At 40.4% G+C, this 19,636-nt stretch overlaps 1 protein-coding gene across 5 annotated transcripts in view; it reads left to right on the top strand.

Moving 5' to 3' along the window:
* The window catches only part of dna2 (DNA replication helicase/nuclease 2), an 89,408-nt gene extending 71,013 nt beyond the window's left edge, over positions 1-18,395 (top strand). For 4 of the 5 annotated variants that reach the window (XM_069900872.1, XM_069900871.1, XM_069900875.1 and 1 more), the window contains 8 exons: positions 2,415-2,639; positions 7,981-8,174; positions 13,040-13,129; positions 13,209-13,395; positions 13,977-14,066; positions 14,662-14,847; positions 15,588-15,736; positions 16,972-18,395. In XM_069900872.1, coding sequence (XP_069756973.1) covers positions 2,415-2,639; positions 7,981-8,174; positions 13,040-13,129; positions 13,209-13,395; positions 13,977-14,066; positions 14,662-14,847; positions 15,588-15,736; positions 16,972-17,035 — 1,185 coding nt within the window. In that variant the 3' untranslated portion in view covers positions 17,036-18,395. The remainder of the gene's footprint in view (positions 1-2,414; positions 2,640-7,980; positions 8,175-13,039; positions 13,130-13,208; positions 13,396-13,976; positions 14,067-14,661; positions 14,848-15,587; positions 15,737-16,971) is intronic. The other variant, XM_069900873.1, reaches the window with a different exon arrangement.
* The last annotated feature ends 1,241 nt before the right edge of the window (positions 18,396-19,636 follow it).

Genomic DNA, 19,636 nt, shown 5'->3' with positions numbered 1-19,636 from the left:
CACGCCCCAAAAGTTGAAATAAATGGGATCTGTGAGAAACAGAAGTACCTTCACAGAATTATACAACAATGCAAAGTTGGGTGCTTCCCCTTACCCTGGGAATACACACACATACTGGGGCTCACCCAACTTTTATACAGTTCATTTCAGTGTAGAGGTACCCTCCCCCCCCCCCAACATTCTTCTGCCTCCTGGATAAGTTTGGCATTTAGGCAATCCTGTCTGCCTACATGCTGTTTCTGTGAACTTGGAGGACCAGGGGGTATCCTGTCTGTGTCCCATCAATTGTCCTTATTCACCTGCCTTTGTCCTTATTCACACCTTACCAACCCTCAGGGCTTACTAACTCTTATATGCAGAACTTGCTAATTCTGTCTAAGGCTTACTAATTACATATGCTGAACTTGCTGACTCTCTCTAGAAGATCCTTATCCTATTCAGACTAACTTTACTTCCTACATTCTATTATCTACCCTTATCCTATTCATACTGGCTTTATTCATTACACATATTTTCATATTAGTTTTACTCATCTCTCACAAATCCAACAGTATCAGATAGATGTTTTCGTTGTAAGAAGGAAATGGGAACAACAGTACATGCAATTTGGGCATGTGAGAAAGTGAAAAAGTTTTGGGAAGATCTAAATCAGGTATTAAATAAAATCACAAAAAACAACATCCAAAAAATCCAGAGATCTTTCTTCTAAGTAATATAAAAATATAATATAATTAGGCCTCAAACTGGATGAAGCACAAAAATGATTTATTATGATAGTCTTAGCTGTAGCAAAAAAAATGTATAATGTCTACTTGGAAATCAGAAGAGAGCCTGAGAATACAGCAATGGTACATGGAAATAAATAAATGTATGCCATTTGAAAAAATAACATATAATTTAAAAAATAAAGTCACATTATTTGAACAAATTTGGGAGCTGTACATGGAACATAACAGAGAGGGCTTGCCTTGGACCTCCACCCCTTAAAATGATAAGAAGACAAAACGATTTGATCCAATGTGTTAAAGTAGATGACACTTTTTTTCTTGTTTATTTTCATTGTTTAATGGTTTTATTGTATTGTACATGTTGAATATTTATTGGTTTTGGAGTGGGGTGGGGGAAGGGGAGAAAATGCTACTGTGTATATTTAAGAGGAAAATGTTTGTATGTATTTTGGTTGATATGGTTCACAGTGTGGAAAAATTTAAAAAAAAAATAAAAATTAAAATCTTGAGGAAAAGAAATGGCCACTTGAAGGTAAATAGACTTAAAGGGGCATGAAGTAAAAGGTTTGAATGTTATGTTGACCTTGGTGAAGATATGCATTCAACTGAGTTCCCTTTAGATCAAAATGATTTGTGTGCCAAAATATTTTCTTTTGCAGTTGAGAAAGATAATCAAAGACTGATATTTTACTTATTCCTGCAATTTAAAATAAATTTAGCTGTTCATAAAAAAACTGCAGATACAGGAATGTTTTTTTTAATTTCCACATAATTTTACCTGTAACATTTGGTCATTCAAATCATGAAATAATTACCACAGATGACAGAAAATTTAAATTTAAATGACAGAAAGGTTTCGTGATTGGTGTGGCTTGTGAAACGAGCTGCATTTCCTGCTATTGCAACAGGGATTCCTGGGTCTTCAGTGCATGGCTGGTTTTGTTATTTGAAATGTTCTAGTTCTTGACTGTTTTATAAAAATAAAGACAGCTTCTGTGGAGAGTAGATCAGAGACCTGAAAAACTTGCTTTCATTGGACAGCAAACTCCTAAAATTGGGCCACATGATAGAGCTGTAGAAGGTACTGCTGAGACAATACTTGGAGTACTGTGTATTGATCTGGTTTCCCAGCTATAGGAAGGATATCAGAAAGTTGAAAGGGGAGCAGAGGAGATTATTCAGGATATTGTCAAGATTGAAGAGCTTGAGTTATAGGGAGAGGTTGGATAGACTAGGTCTTTATTCCCAAGAGTACAAGTTAAAGGGTGACCTTACAGAGATTTGTAAAATCATCAGGTGCATTGAAGTGAATGCTGTCTTTTTCCCTGGGTTAGATGATTCTAAAACTAGAGGACATCATTTTAAAATGAAAGGGAAAAGAGTTGGGATTGACCTGAGGGGATCATTTTTCACTCAGAGGGTAACCCATACCTCAAAGAGGTGACAAAGAAGCTACTGAAATGGGTAACATTTATGGAAGTTTGGACAGATTTATGGATAGGAGGGATTTACAATGTTATGGGCAAATAGGACCAGCCCATCTTGGATGAATTGGGCTGAAGGGCTTGTTCTGTGCTGCATGACTGTTCATTAGATCCGCTTTCCAACTATTTGTTTTAATAGGAATAACTTGTTAAATTATTACTTTGTGGCTTTACTGAAACTACTTTTCAATTTTTTGATAAGGTGCGGATACTTTCTGCCTGTGGTTTCACCGTGCTTCTGACCAGTTATACCCACTCAGCTGTGGATAACATTCTGCTCAAGCTGCTTCGATTCAAAGTGAGCTTCCTGCGTCTGGGACAGAAGCAGAAGGTTCACTCTGACATTCAGAAATTTACCGATGAGGATATCTGCAAAAGGAAGTCCATCCGAAGCTTGACTGAGCTGGAAGTGCTGTACAAGAGCGAAGTAAGTGTAGAGAGCTGAGAGCTCCAACAAATTTCTGCATGTGGAATGGAGTACAGATGAGCTTGCTTTTGTTCTCATCCAGCTTGCATCCCCCAGAATATTCGCGACAATAAACTGTTCTTTCATTTTTTTTATTGTTGTTTCCTTCCTTAACTCAGATGACCAAGACCAGTTGTGACCTGGAATTAAGCCAGTACTTTCCATATCTATATGCTTTGGTTTCCCCATCAGTTGATACCTTTAACTGAATGACTGCTTCTTTCATAAAGTTAATTGCATGATTACACTTTCAAATGTTTGTATGTTGAGGATCCAGCTCCCAAATAAGGTTCACTGATCATTTCTGAAACTTGGAATCTCCACAAAGTGTCCAGGGACTTTACATTTACAAGTATGTGACAACTACACAACTAAGTAATCATATGATGATGCTGCTCTGGGTGAATATTTTTTCAAGATATGCTTACTGGCTCTTTCAGAACTGAATAGTTTATTGCGAGCACATTGTAAAATTTATTTTGAAGGGGTCTGCATTTTTTTATGATGTAAAGCAATCCATATCTAAACATCACGTCACCTCAGATTCGAAATGCGTGGCAGTACTTTGAAGAACCTGATAATATTGATGTTTCTTGCCTTTGTTGATGGTTCCATTGTAATTCTGGGTGTCCTCTCTTGTCAACTCCTAGAGGACCTCACTCTACAGCAGAAAATCTGATATAACCAGACCCACATGCTTTATCCGCCCTCAGGGCATGTATCCTCTGCATTTGGGTACCATCCATGCATACACTCAACCTTCAGGCCCACTTGTACATGGCTTGTTCCGTCTGTCCTCATGATCTGTGCATGTAGTATTTCTGCTCTTGTACTTGCTGTGTGAGATCTCTCAGTCCTTGTAAAAACCCGATGCTGGAAAGCTGCAAAACTCAGTCCTTGTGCCCCTATAGCCATGTGTCCTCATGTTGGCTTTCCGTACTGTAAGAGTTTGTACATTCTCCCTGTGTCTCCATGGGTTTTCTCCAGTGGTTTTGGTTTCCTCCCACCCTTCAAAGCATACCAGGAGTTGTAGGTAATTGGGTAGCACAGATTTGTGAGCCGAAAGGTCCTGTTCCTCTGCTGCATGTCTAAATTTTTTTAAAATTTAAATATGCAAGTGCACAATCTCTCCCCTCTTGTTCTTGCAGATCTGATCCTTTCCTCTCCATTTGCTTTCCACTTCCATTTTCTCCTTTCTATCTCCACCACACTCCCACTTTTCACTGACATACACAGGTACTTGACCATTTGTGTGGCAATATCTATATACGTTGAATTCCTGAATGATGTTGCTAAAATATAGCTGTCCCCCTGTGCCATGTTAAATTGCAGTTGCCGCGTATCCTGCCATGTTGTCTTGTACTCTTGGACATTCCCCTACCTAACTCCATTTTTCAATCTCCAGATCTGTGCCCTCTGTAATCTCTGGTATTGTTTGCCTATCCATAATCATTATCCACCTGTCATCTCACTTTTATGTGGAAGTAGTGTCAGTATTGAAAACTGAGGGACAATGTAACCATTGTCCTCTGTAGTCAGAGTTACATCATAGGCCCATCTCATCAATGCCAATCAAGTTGTAGTCTTGACCTGCCAGGCCTAACTTTGGCCTATTTTGGTCCAAACAATCCCTATCCATGTACATGTCTAAATGTCTTTTGAACATAACAATTATCCCTGCTTCCTCTGCCAACTCATTCCTCATAGCCACCATATTCTGCATGAAGAAGGAGTCTGTCCCTTTAAATCTTTCCCCTCTCATTTTAAATCGATGCCTTCCAATTTTAGACTCCCCATACCTTGTCCATGCCCCCTTGATTTTATGTACGTTTACAAGGTTGCCCCTCGCTTCTTGTGCTCCAGGAAGAAAACATCTAACTTATCCAGTTTCTCCTTGTAATTCCTCCAGCCCTTGTAACATCCTTCGGGATCTTTTCTGCTACCTTTTCATCCTCACTGATGTTTGACAACCAGAACCGCACACGATACTCTATGTAGGTCTCACCAACCCCATCCTGTCAAACTGTGACCATTTTCAGGGAACATAGATGGCACAGTTGGTGTAACCGTTACAGCACCAGTGATCGGGACGGTGGTTCGAATCCCGTGTTGTCTAAGGAGTTTGTATGTATTCCCTGTGTCTGCGTGAGTCTCCTCCAGGGGCTCCAGATATTTCCCGTTGTTTGAAACGTACCAGGGGTTGTAGTTAATTGGCTCGCGGGCCAAAATGGCTTGTTACCTTGCTCTGTCAAAATTTAAATTAAAATTTCTAAAATTTAAATATATACTTGTATCCCTTGTCCCAATGTTCTTCCACACTTCCTGGACACTTTTACGGTGCAAGTTGTGCCCTGTTATAACTTTCCAAAATGCAACACTTCACGCTTGTCTGAGTTAAATTTCATCTTCTGTTCAGTGGACCCCTCCCCAGTTGATCTTGATTTGGTTGTAATCTTAGGTTAACTTTTGCTGTCCACTATAGCACAATTTAGGTGTCAGAGGTAAACCTACTTAAGCACCTACATTCTCATAATAATCGTTTTTTTAGATGGCAGACAGCAGTGGATCTCGCATTGATCTTTCCAGCACACCACTGGTCATAGTTCTCCAATCAGAACAACAACCCTCCCCTACCAAGCTCTGATTCCAACCACCAAGCCAATTTTGTATTCATTTGGTTAGCCGTGAATCCCACATGCTTAAGCCTACTGGACCAGCCAACCGTGTGGAATCTTATTAAACCTCTTGATAAAATCCACCCAATGTCTACTGCCCTTCCCCCATCAAAACAATTGATCACCTTGTCAATAAAAAATATCAAATTCATGAAACATGATTTCCCAAATGTTCATTATCATCGGATTGAACTTATGCAGTCCGATGAAATAGCGTTGTCCAGACAATGGTGCTCATAAAAACACACAAGATACAGGACATAATGATCACATAAATAATCAAAATAAATATGTATGAGTATTTGGGATGATTTCCCCATTTACAGGATTCTGTTCATCAATCTCACAGTCTATACAAAGAAGCTTTTATGTGAGTTAATTGTTCTTATACCCATTTGAAAGTACCCATCTCACCCCAGTCACACATTTCTCTCTTCTGTTGGGCATAAGATACACTAGCTTGAAAAAATGAGCCTCCAAATTCAAGGACAGTCATCAGACACTTGAATGGATCTCTCATTGGAAAAAGATTATGCTTTTGCACTGTTTCAACTGCTTTTCTCCACACCATACCCTTTGTCTTTATAAGACTATATTCTGCATGATTTGACTTGCTGGAACATCCTGTACTTCTGTTTTATTATTGCACTACCGACTGTCATTAATAAAGATTAACTTGTCAGTATAGCAACCAAAACAAAGTATACGTGATGATCAATTCCACTTTGCTTATAGTAAAAACACAAAGCAGGAGAAACTCAGCAGGTCAAACAGTGTCTTTTATAAGGCAAAGATAAAGATGCATAGCCAACATTTCAGGCTTGAGAGAATATTTTGATGAAGTGTTCAAGCCCGAAATGTTATGTATTTTTGCCTTTGCTACATAAAGGTACATAAAGACATGGTCTTTGCCCTCAGACAGCTCCAAGAAAAGTGCAGAGAACAAAACAAAGGACTCTACATCACCTTTGTTGACCTCACCAAAGCCTTCGACACTGTGAGCAGGAAAGGGCTTTGGCAAATACTAGAGCGCATCGGATGCCCCCCAAAGTTCCTCAACATGGTTATCCAACTGCACGAAAACCAACAAGGTCGGGTCAGATACAGCAATGAGCTCTCTGAACCCTTCTCCATTAACAATGGCGTGAAGCAAGGCTGTGTTCTGGCACCAACCCTCTTTTCAATCTTCTTCAGCATGATGCTGAACCAAGCCATGAAAGACCTCAACAATGAAGACACTGTTTACATCCGGTACCGCACGGATGGTAGTCTCTTCAATCTGAGGCGCCTGCAAGCTCACACCAAGACACAAGAGAAACTTGTCCGTGAACTACTCTTTGCAGACGATGCTGCTTTAGTTGCCCATTCAGAGCTAGCTCTTCAGCGCTTGACGTCCTGTTTTGCGGAAACTGCCAAAATGTTTGGCCTGGAAGTCAGCCTGAAGAAAACTGAGGTCCCAGCTCCCCACCATGACTACCAGCCCCCCCACATCTCCATCGGGCACACAAAACTCAAAACGGTCAACCAGTTTACCTATCTCGGCTGCACCATTTCATCAGATGCAAGGATCGACAACGAGATAGACAACAGACTCGCCAAAGCAAATAGCGCCTTTGGAAGACTACACAAAAGAGTCTGGAAAAACAACCAACTGAAAAACCTCACAAAGATAAGCGTATACAGAGCCGTTGTCGTACCCACACTCCTGTTCGGCTCCGAATCATGGGTCCTCTACCGGCATCACCTACAGCTCCTAGAACGCTTCCACCAGCGTTGTCTCCGCTCCATCCTCAACATTCATTGGAGCGCTTTCATCCCTAACATCGAAGTACTCGAGATGGCAGAGGTCGACAGCATTGAGTCCACACTGCTGAAGATCCAGCTGCGCTGGGTGGGTCACGTCTCCAGAATGGAGGACCATCGCCTTCCCAAGATCGTGTTATATGGCGAGCTCTCCACTGGCCACCGTGACAGAGGTGCACCAAAGAAAAGGTACAAGGACTGCCTAAAGAAATCTCTTGGTGCCTGCCACATTGACCACCGCCAGTGGGCTGATATCGCCTCAAACCGTGCATCTTGGCGCCTCACAGTTTGGCGGGCAGCAACCTCCTTTGAAGAAGACCGCAGAGCCCACCTCACTGACAAAAGGCAAAGGAGGAAAAACCCAACACCCAACCCCAACCAACCAATTTTCCCCTGCAACCGCTGCAACCGTGTCTGCCTGTCCCGCATCGGACTTGTCAGCCACAAACGAGCCTGCAGCTGACGTGGACATTTACCCCCTCCATAAATCTTCATCCGCGAAGCCAAGCCAAAGACATAAAGGACACTGACCTGCTGAGCTTCTCCAGCATTTTCTGTTTTTACTTCAACCACTGTGTCTACAGATTTTTATGATTTACTTCTGTCTGATTAAAAAGGTTCTACTTTGCTTATTTTAGCTAAATCTTACTGATTAAACCATTCTGTCACCTGGTCTCTGACTTCTATGCACTGGGAACTCAATCATTCAGCTGGGAGTAATTTGTGGTGTTTAATTGGGCATAAATGTTCTTAGTAGAGTTATCAAGGGGAAATGTAACCAAAAGCAATGACACAGGGTGTAATGCTAGGTCATTGTGTTTCAGCTTGTGGTTGCAACGACCTGTATGGGAATGAAACATCCGTTATTTGATCAAAGAAGATTTGATTTTTGCATTGTGGATGAAGCATCCCAGATCCATCAGCTGATCTGCCTAGGCCCCTTATTTTCTGCTGATCGGTTTGTGCTTGTGGGAGACCATCAACAATTGCCACCTGTCATTCAGAGCTCTCATGCCAGGTATGTCCTCAGTTGGATCTAAATGAATTGGTAATTAATGAATATTATAAAAAGTGTTGGAAGAAATTAAGTCAGGCAGCATCCATGGGAAACAATAGGCAGTCGACGTTTCAGGCGGAAAAAACCTTAATCAGGAGCAATAATAGTTGAGTGGTCAACTGAATAAAAGGGTGGGGTGAGGTCAGTATTCACCTATCACCTGTCAACCTGTGCTCCTCCCCCTCTGCACCCCTGTGCCCTTTGATTCTGGCATATTCTTGATGAAGGGTTTTCAGTCCAAAACGTCAAAGGTTGTTTTGCTTTCCATGGATGCTGCCAAATCCCATGAGCTTATCCATCACTTAGTTCGTTGCTCCAGTTTTCCAGCATCTACAGGCATCCTATTTACCTCACTAACAATTTGTATTTTATGAAACAAGCTATCCTCTCCCATATCAGGAAGGGCCTGCGCAAACCAGAGGTTCACTGGAGGCTCACCTTGGTGAGGGGAAACTAGAAAGAAATATCAGAGAAGAGGATCAAGGAACTTGATGGCTGTAGAGAAAAGCAAAATAAAGCATTGAGAAAACATTTCATCCTGTGATGGGAATCTGGACCTGAGGTGCTGCTAGATTTGGATTAAGGAGTTGACAATTTAATGAAGTTCATTTTTTTCTGAGTGCCTTGAATCTGTGGTATTTGTCCACAACATTTGTGGCAAATGAATCACTGAATATGTTCAAGGCTGAGAGGGATGTAACGGGAGTCGGTGTCTGTGAGAGGTAGGGAAGGTGAGTTGAGACAAGTCTCTCTGAAGGACAGTGGGTTTGGCCTATGCCTGCTGCCAATCCTGTGTCCAGGAAACGGAGAATCAGAAATGCATATTAAAGTGGGGTTTGAGTGCATCTGAGTTGAGCTTGACAAAAAGCTTGGTAAACTAAATGGGATTAAAATACAGTGGAATGACAATTCATTTAATGATGGTAATCAGGAGGCATGATCAAGAGAGGTTAGCAGTATTGATCAAGCACTCTTTTACTGAACTGGAAAGTATTAATATTCAGAATTAGCTCATAGGTGGCAAGCAACCAAGAAGAGAGATCTAATAATCCATTTTGATGTTCAATGGCATTATAGCCAGTTTCCCCACTGGAGGTAATCATTGACCAGAAACCAAGCTTACCAGGTCAGGTCAGAGCAGAAATGGGGCAGTGTATCATCTAAGGTCCCAAGGTCTTTTCATCATCCCAGCGGCATGTCAGGTGTATGCTGGATTGCTGTCCACTTTCCTGGGTGAGTGCAGGTCCAGCATTTCTCAAGAAAGTTGACACCATCCACGGCAAAGCAGCCCACTTAAGTAGTGCTATATCCATCATCTTAAACATTCACTCCCGGTACCAGCAGCGCACAATGGCCGTAACGTGTCTGATCTACTGAACTGAATATAGTTACTTTGCCTAGGCGACTCCAGTAGCACCTTGCAAACCTGTGATTGATCCCAATTACAAGGGCAGCAGGAACATGGGAACACCAGTAGCTGAAGATACTTCCAAGGTGCATTCCAACCTGACTTTCAATCTTTCTTTGTTGCTGTGTGTAGCGTAGTTGTCTTCTGCTATGAATTGTAAATTATTAACTCGAAGCAAATTCCTAAAAATGGGTGTGTTATTTAGAGCTTTATTTCCCATCCTAAAGTAAAGAGCTTTCCAAAGGGCAAGGAGGAATTTCTGGAAAATAAACAAGCAACAATAGATCTGATGGTGGGCTAGTGTGATTATACATTGCTGAGAGGGTGCTTGGAGAAGGTGTTCACAAAATAATCAGGTTTAGGTAATTGAAACAATCAAAAGGTCATTCTTGCTCAGAATTTTTCTCGGGTAAAATGTCAATACAGGTAGCACCCAACTTACAACCTATGCAACATGCGGTCATCCGTACATACAATCGAAACTTATTATAAATAATAAATAAAAATAAATAAATAAAAGAAAGATATTAAAATTATGATTTTGGGTGATGACATTGGGGCCTATCTGTGGAAAAATAACACCTATGGTAGGGGTGACCAACCTTTTGCGAGAGCTGGTCTTGGTGGCCATCATGTTGTATTTGACCAGCGATTAAAAATAGATAGAGTAAATTTCCAACTTGCGTCCATTTTGAGATACGACTGGTCGGTCAGAACAGAACAAAGTCGTAAGTTGAGGAGTACCTGTTCAGAAGGACCTATTTAAGGTGTATGGGGTGGAATTTAATGAAGATGTGCAGAGCACATTTTCTTTTACAGAGTGGTAACTAACTGGGACAGGCTGTCGAGGATAGAGGTGGAAGCAGATGGAACAGTAGGTCTAAGAGGCTTCCAGATCGATGCATAACTATGCAGGGAATACGTTATCAGGTGCAAGTAACAAAGAATTAGTTTAATTTCCAATTCTGTTTGGCACAGACACCATCTATGGTAACTGTCCCAGGACAATTTTAGGAATTAAATGGATTGAGTAATTTTTAATTTCTTGGGAGTCACTATCATGGAGGATCTTTCCTGGACCCAACACCAATGGCATTGTGAAGGAAGCACATCAGTGCCTCTACTTATTCAGGATTTTATTGAGGTTTGCTATGACACCAAAAACCCTGGCAAATTTCTACATAGGTGTGGTGGAAAGTGTGCTGATTGGCTGCATCATGGTCTGGTATGATGGACCTTGAGTGTAAAGCCTCCAAAAAGTAGTGGGCACAGCCTGGGACATCACAGGCAAAATCATCCCCACTATTGAGTACATCTACAGGAAACACTGCCATCAGAGAGCAGCAGCAATTATCAAAGAACCACAGCATCCAGCACATGCTCTGCTCTCACTGCTGCCATTAGGAAAGAGATATAGATGCCACAAGACTCGCACCACCAGTTTCAGGAACAGCTGCTACCCCTCCACCATCAGAGTCCTTAACAACAAACTCAATCATTTAAGGACTATTACTTATGCACTTTATTGATTTTCTTTTTTTCTCCCTGTATTGCGCAGTCAGTTTACATTCATTATCTGTTTACAGTTCTTTGTTTACATGTTTCATGCTGTGTACAGTTTATTTTTTGCACTACCATTAAATGGTGATTCTGCCGTGCCCGCAGGATTAATGAATCTCAGGGTTGTATGTGATGTCATGTATGTACTCTGACAATAAATCTGATTTTGGCAGGCATTTTAGATGTGAAACATTTTTTTAAAATTTCCCAATGATACCTGACCTGAGTGTTCCCAGCATCTGATTTTTTTTTTATTTTCATTAACTCCAAGTGTTGAAATGACAGATTTTAGGGTGGGTTGTTTGGAGCCAAGGTCCACCAGATAAGTAAGAGACCAAGGCCTCATTTCTTCTGTGTGCTAAGTATGAAGGACAAAGGTGCAGTATGAGAAAAGATTGGCATAGTTCAAAATAAGGGCAAAAGGTCTATAGGATTGAGATCTAAATAGATACTTTACAGAGAGGAAATAGTTCAAATGATTTGTGTGTGGGTAGAATGCAAACAAGGAGGATGGTTTCTCTAATTTATTGATTGCTCACCATGATTGATTAACCTGTAATTTATATATTTAGGCACATTCAAATATACTGCCAGCTTCCACTCAATTATAATTTATTATTGGTATGGAATGATTAGCTCAACACTTAACTAAGGGAATGTAGTCAGTTTGGGCCAAATGACCTGTTTCTGAGCTGTATACCTCTGTGATTGCATTTCAAACAAAAGACTTGGCAAGATCAAGGATCAAAGTTCCTTTTATTCTCATGTAAAAATGCAAAAAAATAGGCTTCACCTTTTGCTTGCCGTAAAGTCACCATAAACATTTTCCAGCCCCTGCAATGAGAAATTAAAGCAAAAGAGAGTTGCTTCAGAAACAGTGTCTGTGGATGCAACTTCAGCACACCTGCAGCCTCATAGAATCCTGTTCAATCCATTGGCAACCTGAGCTCCAAATTTAAACCGCCAATACAATCAGTGCCTGAAGACCTTTTTGCCCTCAGCACCCTCTTGAATCTCAGTTCCCATACCTTGTTCCCATGAGCCAGTCTCCAACATCCTGCAGACTGGTGTGAGTCCTTTTGACACTGAAAATGTTCTCACAGAAACCCCTGGTTCTAATTTAAATGTCTACATCCAATAGGAGATATATTGTCTGATCACTGGACTACTGATTAGCTAAGCAAACCAGTTGTACAACTGACTCATTTGCAGCACAGGCATGCAGTTAATCAAGGACATACCACTACACAAAGTGCACGCCCATAACACGCCTTCCTTCCTACACACCATATCCAAAGTAATAGCAACCTGGTGCTGCCACGTGCAAGAATACACACTCCTGTGTGTGGCAGAATGCACAAAAACACTCCCAGAGCTGCACAAAAGCATTAATGCTCATCATTGCCTCAGCAGCATATTCATGAACACACCAATCCTTCAACACAAACAGAAGCATCCCTGTTCCCTGACACGCTGCTCATTTATCCACCATGTATGTATGTCCAGGGCAACATTTAGCTATGGTACAACACCGGAACAGGCCTTTGGCCCATTCTGTCCATGCTGACCATCTCACTGATCTAAATCCCACTTCCCTGCATTAATTCCAAATTCCTTGTGCCTTGTTCGTTCAAGTCCCTGTCCAAATGCCTCCATCACCACCTCTGGTAGCTCATTCACACTGAATCCTCAGCAGGCCATTTATTCACTCACATTGCAGTGCCTTGGACTGCTCCCCAAAGTGTACTTGCCAGCAAACGCCACCTCCTTTGGGATCAATAAACTGCTTCCAACACTGAACACAGCAGTGCATCTGTGCTCTGGCACATAATGTCTTTTATGCTTTCTGTGCTAACAGAGCCCTGGGAATGGATGAGAGTTTATTTAAACGCTTGGAGAAGAATCTTGATGCAGTGGTTCAGCTCAATGTTCAGTACAGAATGAACAGGTAAATTCTTTGAATTAAACGTGATCTGTGACAAGTGATTTCTGACAGTCCTGTAACAATCATTTACCAATTTCCACAGATCAATTATGTCACTCAGCAATACCTTAATGTATGAGGGAAAATTGGTTTGTGGATCAGAACAAGTGGCAACTGCGATGTTAAAGCTGTCTAATTTGAGTGAATTGGCCACACACACTTTATATCCTTCTTGGCTGAAGGTTGCTCTGGACCCAAATAATCCAGTGTGCTTCCTTAACACTGAACAGGTGAGCTGATGTTCAATTCTGCAGGAATGGTACTCCCTTGGAATTTGCATTGTGTTTTTTTTTAGAAGCAGAGCCAACACTGGCATTGTTGTCACTCTTAGCACAGGCAATTACTCACAGACATTGGGAACCTTAGGAAATCAAGAGCACAGATGATCAAAATCTGGCCTGAAGACCATTGGCCCTGTTCCTCAGCACCATGGCCTTGGTCCCTATTACTCAACCTACGCTTCTCAGCCCACATCATTCAGCCTTTGTTGTATAGCTGTGTAATATTAAACCGCTTCCCATACTTGGTCTGCAGTAAAGAAAGGGATAGATAGGAACTTACTCTAAAAGGAAAGCACCTGAAAACGGAGAGAGTGGTGATCAAATGGGAGCATGGTGCTTTAGGAGGGGCAAGATGAGGCTGACAGCAGGCAGTTCAGAGGGATTGAAACCTCCAGAGGAAAGGAAGGTGTTGGCGGAAGGGGAAGAGTGGCATGGGGGATTTTTCCTATTGTACATCTGCCTTTGGTGTTTATTGAATTTGTCACACAATATACAAATGCATTTCATTTGAGAGGTTATGTTTGTCCAAGGTCCCAGCTTATGAGACAGAAGAACAGAGTGGTGTCAGTAACCTGACTGAGGCTGAGTTGGTGTACTGTCTGACAGCAGTTTTACTAAAGGTAGGTGCATCTGATTTTGAAGGAACTGTGAAGGAGGGAGCAAATCATGTTCTCAGTACCAGTCAGGGTGATAATCATCTATGCCAGAACTTTGTACATGGTGGCAAATTGGGGCATGTTTCCTGAATTAAATCACCAGTCTGAGTGAGGTATTTTGAAATATTCCTATTTAATAAAGGCATGCAAGATAAAATTGTGTGTACATGTTCTCTCAAGCACTGTGTTAATCACCATTGAGAATTAGTGTGATTGTAATAAAATATTCTGATCACTATTTGGTGCCTTTGACAACACTGGCCATCTTTCTCGAATCTTTTCCACTATCTTATAGCCCTGTGCAATTACACTCTTAGTTCCTTTTGCGTTTTTCTGGAGAATCTCCTCCCGTGCCAACATTGTTTGATGCTCCCAAAGTTTGGTCTCTTTCTTTTCTCACTTATTTGCAGTCCCTTAACAACATCCACACATCGTGACCTGCACAATTGCTTTGGTGATTCATCTGTCCTGGAGTGGCAACTGAGGTGTGGCTCAAGTGTGGCGTAGGATGTGATGGACTTCTTTGGTAACGTGAATTCTTGGATTATTTTGTAAACAGGCTGGATGCAAGCCCTGTAACATTGGGATTATTGCACCATACAGACAGCAGCTTAAAACCGTCTCAGCTTTGCTGCTGAGGGATCAAGCTTTCAGTGCTATTGAGGTGAATACAGTGGACAAGTACCAGGGCAGAGACAAAAGTGTGATTATTCTGTCCTTTGTAAGGAGTAACAGCAAAGGAAAGGTGAGTAAAACAATATCTGTGCTGTGTCCTATTGCTGTAAGCCTGATGTGCCATCCAATGGAAGAATACTTAACGTCATCTCCCTTCTGCTTGGACAGTTTTTAAATTGGCCCATATTTGAAAATTGTGATTTGATTACAATAAGTGTTATTCTAGGATAATAAACTACAGGTGCTCCCCTACTTATGATGGTCTGACTGATTATTTTTCTAAGTTACTGTTTTGAATCCGTAGTTTAAAATTTGAATTCTGATATGACCCACACTTGTGATGTGCGGTGTGCTACTGTCTTGCGATGCTGGGTGATGGAAGCATCGCGCAAGAGTATCGTACTGCATACTCTCTCGCAATGCTGACTCAACCATGCTTATTGTGCTTTCAGCTGTGTATGTTAATGGTCTTTTCAGTGTGTAATAAAGAAATTCAAAATTTAATTACAAAAATGGTAGGTGCTGTACTCTTTTTCGTCTTACAATGGGTTTGCCGGAACGCAACCACATTCTAAGTTGAGGAGCACCTGTAAACATATTGAAGCCACAACATGCTCGAACCAACTGTTAGTTTCTGTTCACATTTACCACTTCTGCTTTTCATTTCTCTTTAATTCGAGCAGCATAATAATTAGAATTCACAATCTGGGAATCTACCAGATCTGCTCATTTCACCAAACTGAGGTTTCCTTCATGAGTGTAAGATTGCAAAGCATGGCGATAATTCCATTGAACTTCCTTCCTTAAAAGCTTGGAGAGTTACTGAAGGACTGGCGCAGATTAAATGTAGCGTTGACAAGAGCAAAGCACAAATTGATCATGCTGGGATGTTTATCGACCCTGTACCAATATGCTCCTTTGAAAAAGTTATTGGATTACTTGAAGAATGAAGAAATGATATCCTTAATTGGTGATTATTTTCTGAGGGAATAAATGGTGCACATGTCACACAGGTCAAGTATTGAATGCCACGGAGAGTAAGAGATGTGTCAGAGCTGGGTTGAAATTCAGGCTAGACGGAGGGGATGAAGCTCCAGTGACTGACGTGAAATAAATTAGGCAGAGTTCATCCATTCCCAGTGGATTAGACCGTGACCCTTAATTTGGAATCCGTGTTCTACACCTCATGATTTTGTAAATCTTTATAAAATTATCTAATAATACCTTCTACAATTCCATAAATTCACTATATATATTGCCACAAAAATTGCTAGGCTCTGCATTTTATTATTGTACTACTTCATGTACGTATGATTTGCTTGGAGAGCACTCAAAATAGTTTTTCACTGTATTTTCAGTGCATGTGGCAATTAATGATTCACTTTGGAATTACAATCTGGGAATGCCTTGCCTAGTCAGGGGAAGGGAATCACTGGGACACTTTCTGCTTCACGGAAGTGGCAATTTTTTTCCTGTGTGATTAGACGTGCTGGTGAACGTCATAGTTTTTAGTCATAGTTTTACAACAGTGAAACAAGCCCTTCAGCCCAACTGACCCATGCCAGCCAAGTAGTCTGCATCTATCTGTCTACGTTCGGCCCGTATCCCTCTACACCTTCCCTATCTAAATGTCTTTTAAACTTGTAGGATAACATTCACCATCTTGCTCTTGTTAATCCTCTAGGTAGATTCTTCCAAAAAAAAGAACTTATTCAGATTCGTGAGACATTATTTCTACGCACAAATCCAGGCTGACTATCCATATAGATTATGTTTCAGAATCCTGTCCAGTAACCTACCCACTACAGATTTCAGGCTCATGGATCTGTTGTTCATTGCTTTTCTTTACAGCTCTTCTTAAAGGCATAAAATTAGCCATCCTCCTATCTTCTGGTATCTCACCTGTGACTAACTATGATGTGATTGTTTGGATTTTAGATTTACTGTCAGAGTACATACACGACATCACATGCAACCCTGAGATTCTTTTTCCTGCGGTGCAGGCAGAATTACCACTAATTGGTAGTTAAAAAAACTGCACAACACACACATGTAAACAAATAAAGAAATGTAAACAAACTGAGGGGTGGGGGGGAACAAAAAAAGTGCAAAAGTAAGAGTCCTTAAATGAGACCCTGATTAAGTTTATAGTACATAATACATGGCATTTCCTTTTCCTTAACCAAGTCTACATCATTGACCTTCCCCCTGTGGCACACAAACTCATTGATGTGAATGGAGCTGATGTCTCTCCCTGAATAATGTGAAGAAGGAGAACTGCTGCCTGCTGCTACACAGCTCAGATTGTGATGTACTAACTTTTTAGCATTGTCTACCTCTTGGATAAACATTGTCACTCTGTTCAATGTAACTTGTCGTTGACAGTCAAATTGAATCTTGATTTATTAAATAAATATTAAAACCCAGATATTCTTGTTGATGAATTAGTTCTGACATATTTGCACCCTTTGACACCAAAGAGCAATATTGTACTGGTTAATTTAAAGCCAGTTTTATTCAGATTGATAGCAAATGAGTATGTGCAGTATATTTTACTATCACTGACTGTTGCTGTGTAACATGCTGAAAACATGATATAATTCACTGATTCAGTCATTGAATAACATGCCTGAATCGTGTCATTGTGTTACCCTATTTAATCTCCATACTAACTGAACCTTTTCACACTGTACAACATCCCAAGCCATAACAACTCTACTGATCTGATCATGATGTAACTTCCCTCATTAGACTGTTATTGCCAATCATTCCTAAGTTGGTAGATAAAATGATGTAACATCACTAAACAAAATTATTTTGTTGCACGGTTCTCGAACTGTCGTCATTACACAGCAGACTGTCCCTTCAGTTCAGCTCACTCATGCCAAACAAGGAGCCTTCCTAACCTAGTTTCCTTTGCCTCTGTTTGGCCCATATCCTTCAAGCCATTCCATCCATGAACCAATCCAAAATGTCTCGTAAATGCTGTACCCACCTCAACTGCTCCCCCTAACCATCTATTCTCTGTGTTTAGTAAGGGATTACTTGAGGTGGAATGTGAGTGGGAAGAAAAAGGTCATTCCAACATCTGTGTGGAAAATTTGCCCTTCACATCCTCAATCTTTCCATTCTCACCTTAAACTTGCGTCCTCCAGCTTTAGACTCCCCTACCTTGAAAAAGGCATCAACACCCTGTCTGAAGAAGGCAAGCACTGCATATACCTCCTTCACCCTTTTCAGGGAACTGTTTTTGCACCTGTGGGTTTCCTTTCTACAACACTTCCCAGGGACATGCCATTCACTGTGTGAACCATGACCCTGGATTAATTTCCCAAACAATCACTGCACTGCTCTGAGCATCTACCATTCCTGGAGTAAAATACAAATGTCTCCAGACACTTTTTAAAAAAATTTTCACACTATAAACCATATTGTCCAAGATACATACAGACATTTTTTCTCTTGAATATATAGTGTCATTTTCTTCCCCCTTTTCCCCCCTCCCTTCCCTCCCTCCCTCGCCCCCTTTCCCATTTATTTGAAGTTCAATCTATAAGACACATTAAACCCGTTAATGTTGTCACTTAATAAAAATAAACAAGAAATATTACTGAGTCAGTTTTTTTCGTTGTCTTCTCCTTCTGTCATTTTAGGCGGTGGAAGTCCATGGTAGGATTTCTCTATTGTATTTCATTTATGGCTCCCATATTTGTTTGAATATTGTGATGTTATTTCTTAACTTATAATGTTGTTTTTTCTAATGGAATAGATTTATTCATTTCTATGTACCATTGTTGTATTCTCAAGTTGTCTTCTAATTTCCAGGTTGACATAATACATTTTTTTGCTACAGCTAGGGCTATCATAACAAATCTTTTTTGTGCTCCATCCAAATCGAGTCCAAATTCTTTATTTCTTATATTACTTAGGAGGAAGATCTCTGGGTTTTTTGGTATATTGCTTTTTGTGATTTTATTTAATATATGGTTTAGATCTTTCCAAAATTTTTTCACTTTCTCACATGTCCAAATTGCATGAATTGTTGTTCCCATTTCCTTTTTACACCAAAAACGTATGTCTGATACTGTTGGCTCCCATTTATTTAACTTTTGAGGTGTGATGTATAGCCTGTGTATCCAGTTATATTGTATCATGCGTAACCTCGTGTTTATTGTATTTCTCACAGTTCCAGAGCATAGCTTTTCCCATGTTTCATTCTTTATCTTTATGTTTAGATTTTGTTTAGGTTTACCGTTTGTTTCCTCGTTCTCCTTTTCTTGCAGTTTGATGTATATGTTTGTTATAAATTTTTAAATTATCATTATGTCTGTAATTTCAATTCAAAATTGCTTCCTTCTGGTAACCTCAGACTGTTTCCCAATTAGTCCTTCAAGTAGGTTTTCAGTTGGTGGTATGCAAACATTGTATCATGAGTTATATTATATTTATCCTTCATTTGTTCAAAGGATAATAATTTATTTCCCGAAAAACAATTTTCTATTCTTTTCATCCCTTTTCTCTCCCATTCTCTGAAGGAAAGGCTATCTATTGTGTAAGGGATTAGTTGATTTTGCGTCAATATTAGTTTTGGTAGTTGGTAATTTGTTTTATTCCTTTCCACGTGAATCTTCTTCCAAATGTTGAGCAGATGATGCAATACCGGTGAATTCCTATGTTGCACCAATTTTTCATCCTAATTTTTATACTATATGTTCAGGTATCTTCTCCCCTATTTTATCTAGTTCTAATCTGGTCCAATCTGGTTTTTCCCTTGTTTGATTAAAAATCTGATAGGTATCTTAATTGTGCGGCTCTATAATAATTCTTAAAGTTTGGTAGTTGGAAGCCTCCTTGTTTGT

Source organism: Narcine bancroftii, chromosome 10 (genome assembly GCF_036971445.1).
Source record: "Narcine bancroftii isolate sNarBan1 chromosome 10, sNarBan1.hap1, whole genome shotgun sequence".
NCBI lineage: Eukaryota > Metazoa > Chordata > Chondrichthyes > Torpediniformes > Narcinidae > Narcine > Narcine bancroftii.
This window is presented reverse-complemented; position numbering and strand designations above follow the sequence as displayed.